Source organism: Epinephelus moara, chromosome 18 (genome assembly GCF_006386435.1).
Source record: "Epinephelus moara isolate mb chromosome 18, YSFRI_EMoa_1.0, whole genome shotgun sequence".
In the NCBI taxonomy this organism is placed as follows: Eukaryota; Metazoa; Chordata; class Actinopteri; order Perciformes; family Serranidae; genus Epinephelus; species Epinephelus moara.
Genome location: NC_065523.1, coordinates 9808713 through 9819698, shown reverse-complemented (window position 1 = coordinate 9819698; position 10986 = coordinate 9808713). Strand labels below are relative to the sequence as shown.

At 39.5% G+C, this 10986-nt stretch overlaps 1 protein-coding gene across 1 annotated transcript in view; it reads left to right on the top strand.

Annotated features, from left to right (window-relative positions):
• Positions 1-6377: 6377 nt before the first annotated feature.
• The window catches only part of LOC126405535 (uncharacterized), a 12828-nt gene continuing 8219 nt past the window's right edge, over positions 6378-10986 (top strand). Inside the window, exons 1-2 of the mRNA XM_050069300.1 lie at positions 6378-6562; positions 8176-8655. Coding sequence (XP_049925257.1) covers positions 6393-6562; positions 8176-8655 — 650 coding nt within the window. The 5' untranslated portion in view covers positions 6378-6392. The remainder of the gene's footprint in view (positions 6563-8175; positions 8656-10986) is intronic.

Sequence of the window (10986 nt, the reverse complement as noted above, 5' to 3'; positions counted from 1 at the left end):
AAAGCATAATTATTATAAGGCTACGAAAACCAAACGAATTTTATTTTATAGCGATTATACACTTATATAAACATATTAATAGGTAGAATATTCAGATTCAGATTCAGATTTGACAATAAACCATGCCAAATATTACACACTGGCCCTTTAAGTGGAATATGTTGAGGTGACTGACCAAGCTGTGAAGTTCCTGACTGAAAAAAAGCTCATGTTTTCTGTCATTTTTTTGAGGCCTTAAAAAAACAAGCTTCCTTTGAACAGCGTGTAATCCCAGTGAGAAGCTGCATTTTCTCAGAAGCTAAGCTATTGATTAAAGTCAGCTTTGTGTTGACATGGAAAAGTATTGTTAAAACACCAATAGTTAAAGTTGAAAGTCTCCAGTTCACTTGATTATTATTACTTTTGGACCTAGTTAAAGCAACACAGTTTTTGTCGAGAGGGAAATAAGAACTTTGTGTTTAGTGTTAATTACCAAATGTTTGATTCCAAACTGTGATGGTGAACATAGTGAACATTATACCCAAATCAGTCTTTTATCTTCCTTTATTGTATCTCTCATCAGTTGGACCACCACAGCTGAGTGACTGACTGCACTGGTTAGATACCAGTGGTGAGATGTAACTAAGTACTGTAGTACTGTACTTAAACGCAAAAATGTCATTTTTGCTGCTAGTGGTCTCTCAATCAAAAATCCACAGGATAACAAAAGATGAACTTTGGTGATGTTGTAAAATAGCATGGAATCATGGGAGTTGTTGTCTTCACTGTTAACAACCAGCATTGCAGATAAAAATCTATCTGATATGACTCAGGCAGAAATCATGTTCACAGATGGAGAAATGTATTTAAGTTTTATTCACCTTATGTTCGTCACATTTATTCACTTTACATTTGGTAACATTAATTCATGTTATGTCATTTTATTCCAAAAAAATAGACGCACAAAACGTTAGCTTATTTCATGTTAACTTTCCATTAGCATTAGGTGTACATGGACAAACTCATAGAACCTGTTTATATTCTTCGTATATATGTTGTCGTGTATGCATGTGTAAATGTATGTGTGATTCAAACGGAATTGTTGCATATATAAGTACATGCGATCTTATGATAGATTGTACATAAACCTACTGTAACCCAAACATTTGTAAAGCTATTCATTTAAAATGGTTATCATCTTTCAAAGTACTTATCTGGACCCTACATACAAACTGGTACCAAAGAGTTTTTGCCAGCTTAGAATGTACTAAATTCTGGCCTGGCCTTTGTACTAACAAGTCACAGGCTGTATTATAAAGTGTTACCAAATGTGCATCTGTCAACTAGGGGAAACTTGGGAAGTCCCACACTGACATCTACCAGTCTGGTAGTCAATCTACCAGCCCTGCCATCTATTGCTCACAGGGTGTTAAACACAGCTGCTGTGTTGACCACACCCAAATAGATACTAACTGTAAGCCATGAAACAAAAAGTGAAATTAAAGTGAGTGATAGACACTTTCTCCCAGAGCTTGACAGTCTTTACTAAAGGGGAGTGAGCTCACAGCTTGAACTCTAGGAGAAACATAGAGAAAGGTATGTGAAAACACTTCGGTGGAATATGTTGATGTGTGTGACTCAGCTGTGAACCTCCTGACTGATAACAGCTCACGTATCCTGGTGTTTGCAGGTCTAAACGTTTGCTCCTTTTCAACTGTCAGAAGCTGCAGCAAACCGTCATCTTCTCAGATCCTAAGTGTGTGTGTGCCATACGCTATTATAAATAATGGCAAACCAGTTGGAAATCATGTACCATGGCACCACCTGGGCAAATGCTCAATCCATCCTGGCCAATGGTTTTCGCCAGTCGGAAGATGGGATGTTCGGCCGGGGCGTCTACCTCTGCAGAAACCTGGAGGACGCTCGCCGCTATCCAATTGGTCACCCTGAGCATGACAAAGTCGTCATTAAAGTTGAGGTCAACTTGGGTAATGTGATCGTCATCGATCATCAGCAACATTCACGTCAGAAGACTTGGCATGACTCCAGATATGGTCCAGTGTATGACACTGCCTCAGTACCTGGTGGTTCAGAGGTTTGTGTCTGGGATCCCAGTCAAATCACCATTTACCTGCCTTTGCTGCCACCGTGTTCCTTATTCTAACGTCTTAATTGGTGAGCTTTAAGAAATGCTGAGCTAACTGACCGCTGACTGGATTTATATTTACTGTGAGAACATCATGAGAGTTGTATTAAGCAAACAATAAATGAATAAGCATATCTTCCAAAATGTTACACTGTTCCTTTAATATGTGATTAGATTAATTATCTCACGTCATTTTTGTTGATGTATTTGGTTTGAATGTTAGCAATTTTGTTCTCTCATCTTAAATAACACATACATCCACCTAGAAATGCAAACAAAATAAATATTACTCTGCATTGTGATTTTGGAGTCTTTCCTCATTTGTCTCTTGGTTTCTTGTCATACTTCAGCTGGACCTAACAGGGAAACAGTAAACTTGAGTTGCAGTCAGCTTTTAGACTGTCCAGTTTGAACCCAACCATAACGTGTAGCAATAAGATAAGCTGCTGGACTGTGGAAAGTGGAAGAGTGCAGTTATAAAGAGTGCAAATATAAGAAGTCTAAGATAACAGTAACAATAATACACAAATCCAAAATATATACAATATATACAGTGTCAAAATCAGGTATGAATCAGATAATATTATTGTTGTTATAATATATAATAATTGTTGTTATATTATGGTTGTTGCCCTCCTACGGCCCCCTCCACCTCTCCTGGTGTACTGACCTGTCTCCTGGTATCTCCTCCATGCTCTTGACACTGTGCTGGGAGACACAGCAAACCTTCTGGCCACTGCGCGTATGGATGTGCCATCCTGAAGTAGCTGCACTACCTGAGCAACTTCTGTGGACTGCAGATACCGCCTCATGATACTAGTGGTGAGGGCACTGGAAAAATGCAAAACTAGCCAAGAATCAACCAGAAAGGATGCAGAGAGGGAAATGGTCTGTGGCCACCACCTGCAAAACCATTCCTAAATAGGGGCTGTCTTGGTAATTGCCCCTTTCCACCTGTTGTCTGTCCAATTTACACAACAGCAGGTGAAACTGATTCATAATCAGTTTTGCTTCCTAACTGGACAGATTAGGAGTTTGATTGACTTTGAGTTATACTGTGATGATTATGTGTTCCCTTTATTTTTTTGAGCAGCGTACATTTAACCTTGAAAAAGAGACGTTCTCAGATATCTCTAGGTCAGAGAGTATTTTAGTAAAGAAATGAACATGCAGAGGATAGTGAAACAAGTCGCTCAACTTGCCCCAATTTGCAATGTTTAGCACAACTCCTCGATTTTCCAGATCTCTACGACTGAGGTGGTGAGTGCAATTTAACACAACCCAGAGAGTCACAATAGCCAATTTACGTGAGATACACTATGTTTAAATATACCTCAGTTACAAGCAGTTTCCTTTCATGGAACTGAAAAGCAGATGCACAAGAGCAATGAAAACCTGAGCACATAAGGTGTGAACGTGATTCTGGGTGATCCCTGGTGATGCCTGGTGCCAAACCTGTTTCCTCTTGATGTCTCTGATTAATTGTCTCCACTGTAATGCAGTGGAGACAAATAATGTAGGAACAAAATTAATCATTACCATATATAAACATGTAGTATTTTGCCTCCTTATGTGTCCTTGGAGAGTTTTCATTTGTGTATGAGAAGCTTGCTTTGTAGCTGTTCTCATGACAGTTATCAGTTAACTGGAGGCCTCCCTTTGCCTCCCTTTGGCTGTGCACTTCTAAGTATTAATTATATTATGCCACTGAATCTGTGATTCTTTGTCAGACCTACAGAGGACACTCCAGGTGTCAGAGCTCTGACCTTTCAGCTGAAATAGGCTGACTCTGTTATAACTCTTATTATTCTGTTCTATCACTTGATTAAATAACACAGAAGACAACTTGATCATTTCACTCTCTTTATTCACCTCTGCCGCCTCAACATACTGAAAACAAAAGTCATTAAACAAGAGGTGAAACGAAAGTGAAAGATCCTCCCAAATCTTGAAGCTGCCTTTAAAAAGTAGAGTGAACTCATTGCCTGCTTGACGCATGCATGTGAGGTACATGAACCTCTCAATGCAGAAGATATTATCAATGAGGAAATGAAGTTAGTCTGGAAAGTGTGCTCTTAAACCTTCAGTAAAAATATGTTTGACTCAGCTTTGAACCTCCATACTGAGAAAAGCACATTTATCCAGGAATTAAACACTCACTCTTTTCATTACAGTTTTTTGTAATTAGTAATGTACATTTCTCTGTTCATACAGTCAGCACAACAGGTCACTTTTCGTTGCTTGGACACAAAATGCAAAATCCAGACTGTTTAAAAAAAAAAAAAAAAAAAAAAAAAAAATGTGTAGTCCTCCAGCAAGGCCGATCAGATGTAAGCACATGTTCTTGGTAGAATATGTTGTAACATAAAGGCTGTAGACGTACTGTTGGCAGTCGTTGCAACAAAATATATAAACCTCTGTGCATCTGATGAGCCTTTGAGCTCTTGGATTTATTACACCTCACTGACACAGCCTGTTTTCACAGAGCTGCTAGCATGGTCACAGACTCTTGGTGTCACTTTTGATCAAGCAACATTAACAGTTTCTTTGTTTCCTCCAGTTTTTAATGCTAAGATATGCTTAACACATCCACAACTTAAAATGTGCTGTTGAATAATTTCTTAATGTTCCATTTTTAATTCTGTATTGTTTTATTTATAATGATGTTTAATTTCTGTCATAGACTGTACAAAATAATGGACACAGCTACTGTGATGTCACCCATTGGTTTGTGGACTGCCATTTTGATCTTGGTTTTTTTTGGAGCCAGAAGTGACAATATTGGGCGAGAGGGTGGAACTGTGGAGGAGCGAGGGGTGGATCTGACTCAAAGACTATAGTGACACCTCATAGACAGCCTGTCACTCAAAGCAGCCCTGCCCTTAAATATGAGAATATAGAAGTCCCCAACAGGAGGATCAACTGATCGCACCTGAGACAGGGATTGAAACAAAGTAAGCGCATCTGCCTAAACTACCTTCCTTGTCTTTCTTTAGACTCCCTGCTTCATCTTTGATGCAAGTGAGATTAATCATTTAAAGAGTTCAACATTTTGTAGTCACCTCCTCAAGCTAAGAAATAGTCCAAGAGCACATAACCTCCAGTAAAACCACAACACATCATGTTTACATAGTGATAGAAAGTAAATTAATATATTTACCAGTAACAGTAAGTTCTGTACAAAAGTACAAAGTTAAGGTACTTGTACTTAATTTTAATATTTTCACATAATGCCTCATTTACTTCAACTACAGTACAATATGTCCCATGCTTGCAGCTGCTATAAGGCCCTAAAATCATTGATCACTGTGCTGCTGCTGGCAGGACAGAAAACACAACTGCTGTGTTGACCACACTTAAATACACACATCCTGTCTGACTGTAAACTCGTAAAACAAAAAGTGAAAGGTAAAAACACATTTCCTCCCAGTGTGATGTTTTTGTGAACTCACAGCCAGCACTGTCGAAGGAACATAGAGAGAGGTAAGTGCACAGTTTGCTTTGTTCACTAAGAAGCACATTAATAAAATGAATATTATCAACACTGCCTTTATGAGATTAGTTAGTCTGAAAAAGATTGTGCAGTTAAACCTTCAGTGGAATATGTTGAGGTGACTGACCAAGCTGTGAAGTTCCTGGCTGAAAAAAAAGCTCATGTTTTCTGTCGTTTTTTGAGGCCTTAAAAAAAAGCTTCCTTTGAACAGCGTGTAATCCCAGTGAGAAGCTGCATTTTCTCAGAAGCTAAGCTATTAATTAAAGTCAGCTTTGTGTTGACATGGAAAAGTATTGTTAAAACACCAATAGTTAAAGTTTAAAGTCTCCAGTTCACTTGGTTATTACTTTTGGACCTATAGTTAAAGCAACACAGTTTTTGTCGAGAGGGAAATAATAACTTTGTGGTTAGTGCTAATTAGCAAATGTTACCATGCAAACAAGATGCCAAACTGTGATGGTAAACATAGTGAACATTATACCTGGTAGGGTCTGTGCTTTGTTTATCAGAGTAGGGGGTGGCTGTGGTGTTACTTTGGGTTTTTTATGTATCATGACCCTCCCCAGAGATACAAGTATTTTTTTAAGCCTTCCTGAGTGACTGGGGAAAAACATGACCCCTCCCTCCACCAAAAATAACCATATTGCACAATTTCTTAAAGTTCTGGTTTCAGTAAATTGTTTTGTTTGCAATGGCATTTATTTTCTTCACGTGGACACCTTCTGAAGTCTTCAGTCTAATAATCCTCTTTCCTACAGTGATACTGACTCCAACATGGAGTACGCATGGGATGAAGATATCTTTCTTGATCTATCCGTGGGGGAATTTCAATTTAGTGACAGAGGGGAGGATTATGTCCCGGATCCCAGTCGCATCAAGATCAGTAAAACCATCAATTCATGCCCAGTCCAACCCTCCCAAGAATGTTGTGCAAGGGGCTACAAGTAAGATCCACGAGATGTTACCAATTTATTGTCTAGGCTCATTTATGTGTGTGGATTATATGTATATATGCTTTGAGCTAAATGTTAACATACATGTTCACAATGGTTATGTTTATGCCCCTAATGGTAGCATTAGAGGAATACAGCCCATACCGTTGTAGTTCAGGATGCTAGGGAGCTAATCTCAAACATCATGGCAATCCATCCAATAGTTGTTGAAATAATTGGTGCAACAAGAGAAGCCAGGTGATCTCCAAAGTCATTAGGATACATTCAGTGGCGGTTCTAGCCTAAATGGCGCCCTGGGCGACACCCCCCGATGGCGCCCCAATGTGCACACACACACAAACACACAGACACGTGTGCGCACTTACAGGTGAGCACACTAGAACGCAGCTCGGGCCGAATTTACCTGACCGAACTGACCCGAGTCCAACGCAGTTTGTGACCTGACGTAGTTATTGTTATGGACAGTGTGTAAGGGCACAAGTATACTGGCTGCGTGGCCAAACGTACGCGTACATAGTGTGCTGCACCTGTGTGTATACTTGCCGTAACAGGGTCGTTCGTCGACGCAGCCAAAACGTCTGATACTGGTGGTCTCCGCTAGGGGCGCACCACAGAGGTCGCGAAAAGCGAAGAAGGCGGTGACACTGTATTTCCGGATGTAGGCTATACACAAACATGGTTACTCTCGATGAAGAGATTATAATTTTATGTCTTTTAAGATCTCGGCAGAGGAAAAGGCGTTGTCTTAGCCGCCATCGGAGATGATGTGTGCAGCCCGACCTCACGTTCACGGTCTCTAGAGGTCTACTTTGCACGAGCGCCTCTAGTGTTCATGTCAATATTGCATCTCGCACACGCGTCACGTTACCTTGCGTCAAAGTGAGCGCCCTACGTGCCAAACGACTGCAAAATACGCATGGCAGCCATGATGCGTACACGCCTATTTGGCTCATATCAGGATCTGCTACTGGATACATTCTATAAAAGCTAAGATGTTTCACGTGATGAGTGAGCATATGGAGCTGCTGGTGGCACTACAACAAACTTTTACAGATCACTAAAGTCAGTAAGATTCATTGTCTCAGCATCATGAATTTGTGGACCACATTTCATGGCAATCAAATCTAGTTGTTGATACATTTGTGTTTGGTGCTACTTTGGAAATTGTTACCATGCAAATAAGATGCTGAACTGTGATGTTGGACATAGTAAATATATACCTGTTAAACATTAGCACATTAGCATTATCATTGTGAGCATGTTGAAGTTAGCATTTCGCTGAAAACACTGCGGTGCCAAAGAAATGTTCGAACCAACTTCAGCCCTGTGTGAAAAATGCAGCCTCCTCATTTATTTGAATGGACTCAGTCCTCCAACACAGAAACTGTAGTTAAAACACACAGAGCGGTTCGGCTAAAAAGTTGAACCTAGCTCAATTTATTCTGTAACGTCTTGTGACTTTGTGTTCCACTTTGGATCAAGTTAACAGTTTCCCTCTGCATCTTCAGTCTTTATTCAAAGTAAGGCTAAACATGTGTTCATGTATTGTTTTTAATTTGCTATAATGTTTAATTTCTTTACACAAATAATCCTCTTTCCTACAGTGATAGTGGTAGAAAGCTCAGTATGTACTACGGCACCACCAGGGAGAATGCTCAATCCATCCTGGCCAACGGTTTTCGCCAGTCTGCAGACGGGATGCTCGGCCGTGGCATCTACCTCAGCACAGAGCTGAAAAAAGCTAAACGCTATCCCATTGGTCACCCTGAGTCTGACAAGGTTGTCATTCAGGTTAAGGTCAATGTGGGGAAAGTGATCTCAATCAAATATCAAGGCCACCCTCGTCAGAAAAACTGGCATGACTCCAGATATGGCCTGGTGTATGACACCGCCTGGATGCCACCTAGGTGTGGAATCTTGAAGAGTGGTTCAGAGGACAGTTGCGTCTGGGATCCCAGTCGAATCCAGATCATTAAAATCATCGATCCACACCCAGTCCAGCCCTCTGATGAAGGTGGTGCATGGACCTGTGCATTTTTGTGTATTATTATATTTTTATGGATTTTCTTCATATTTAGATTGTAAATTAATGACATTTGCATTTTGTCATTGTAATCTGGAATATAAATGGTTCATGTTTAATCTGTGTCAGTTTGGTTATGTTAAAGACAGTGTGATGAGTATATTTTTATTTTATTGTTGCGGTGATGTGACTGCTGTTGTTATTGTCATATAAAGTAATCTTAGTATGTGTTTGCGTATAACCAAGACTAAATGTAACATGTATGTAGTAAAACTTTTAAAATGAATGGCCAAAGTTATTGTAATGTATGAAATATACCTAGATGCTACGATCATGTACACCTAGGGATGTAATCCATGTTATGCCCAGGTGGCACCGTGGCTCCATTATTAACAATGTCAACTCAACAAGCAGGTCCTGGATGAATAGAGTTGAGAACTGGTTATTACTAGTTATCACCAGATATGAATAAACAGTGTTTAAGTCCAAGGTGTTGTTGTTGTTGTTGTTGTTGTTGTTGTTGTTATTGTTATTTTTAAATCTGTTTGAAGAATACGGATTGGGGGAAACATCTCGTAACTCCCTGGTTCCACCAAAAACAGGTTAGCTTCATGACCTCTTCACCATGAGACCAGGAAGAGAACAAAGTACAAGAGGGTACAACTCACAAGAGGAACAAAAAGACAAGTTAAGGCCATGTGTCCTGGTGGACTAAGATCTGGACCCAACACATCTGGAAGATGATGGAGAGAGTGAAAAGACAGAGAGAAAGAAAGAGAGAGCATAGAGTAAAAGGGGAAGAATTCATGTCTATTTTTAAATGTTCATTTAATTAGATGTCTTGCACTTTGCTGCAATATGCATGAAATCAGACTAATCTGGTGGAAAGTGTATTAGAAGGCGAGCAGTGGTGGAGTGGAGCAAGATTCATAGAACCGCTGGAGCGTGTTTTCCTGTGTGTTTACTGCATGGCTGAAGACACATTATGTATGGAGAGGTAATGATTTCCTCTGATCATAAAGAGGCCTTGTTTGTTTATCATATTAAATCAGTCTTTTATCTTCCTTTATTGTATCTCTCATCAGTTGGACCACCACAGCTGAGTGACTGACTGCACTGGTTAGATACCAGTGGTGAGATGTAACTAAGTACTGTAGTACTGTACTTTAACGCAAAAATGTCTTTTTTGCTGCTAGTGGTCTCTCAATCAAAAATCCACAGGATAACAAAAGATGAACTTTGGTGACGTAGTAAAATAGCATGGAATCATGGGAGTTGTTGTCTTCACTGTTAACAACCAGCATTGCAGATAAAAATCTATCTGATATGACTCAGGCAGAAATCATGTTCACAGATGGAGAAATGTATTTAAGTTTTATTCACCTTATGTTAGTCACATTAATTCACTTTACATTTGGTAACATTAATTCATGTTATGTCATTTTATTCCAGAGAAATAGATGCATGAAACGTTAGCTTATTTCATGTTAACTTTCCATTAGCATTAGGTGTACATGGACAAACTCATAGAGCCTGTTTATATTCTTCGTATATATGTTGTCGTGTATGCATGTGTAAATGTAAGTGTGATTCAAACGTAATTGTTGCATATATAAGTACATGCGATCTTATGATAGATTGTACACAAACCTACTGTAACCCAAACATTTGTAAAGCTATTCATTTAAAATGGTTATCATCTTTCAAAGTACTTATCTAGACCCTACATACAAACTGGTACCAAAGAGTTTTTGCCAGCTTAGATGGTACTAAATTCTGGCCTGGCCTTTGTACTAACAAGTCACAGGCTGTATTTTAAAGTGTTACCAAACGTGCATCTGTCAACTAGGGGAAACTTAGGAAGTCACACACTGACATCTACCAGTAAGGCCCTGCCACCTATTGCTCACAGGTTGTTAAACACAGTTGCTGTGTTGACCACACCCAAATAGATACTGTCCAACTGTAAGCCATGAAACAAAAAGTGAAATTAAAGTGAGTGATAGACACTCACTTTCTCCCAGAACTTGACAGTCTTTACTAAAGGGGAGTGAGCTCACAGCTGGAACTCTAGGAGAAACATAGAGAAAGGTACGTGAAAACACGTTTAATTTTTTCCCCAAAAAGTGCATTTTAATGGTAAATATTATCATTAATGCGTGTACAAGGAAATTAGTCTGATGGGAAGTGTGCCGTTAAACCTTCGGTGGAATATGTTGATGTGTGTGACTCAGCTGTGAACCTCCTGACTGATAACAGCTCACGTATCCTGGTGTTTGCAGGTCTAAACGTTTGCTCCTTTTCAACTGTCAGAAGCTGCAGCAAACCGTCATCTTCTCAGATCCTAAGTGTGTGTGTGCCATACACTATTATAAATAATGGCAAACCAGTT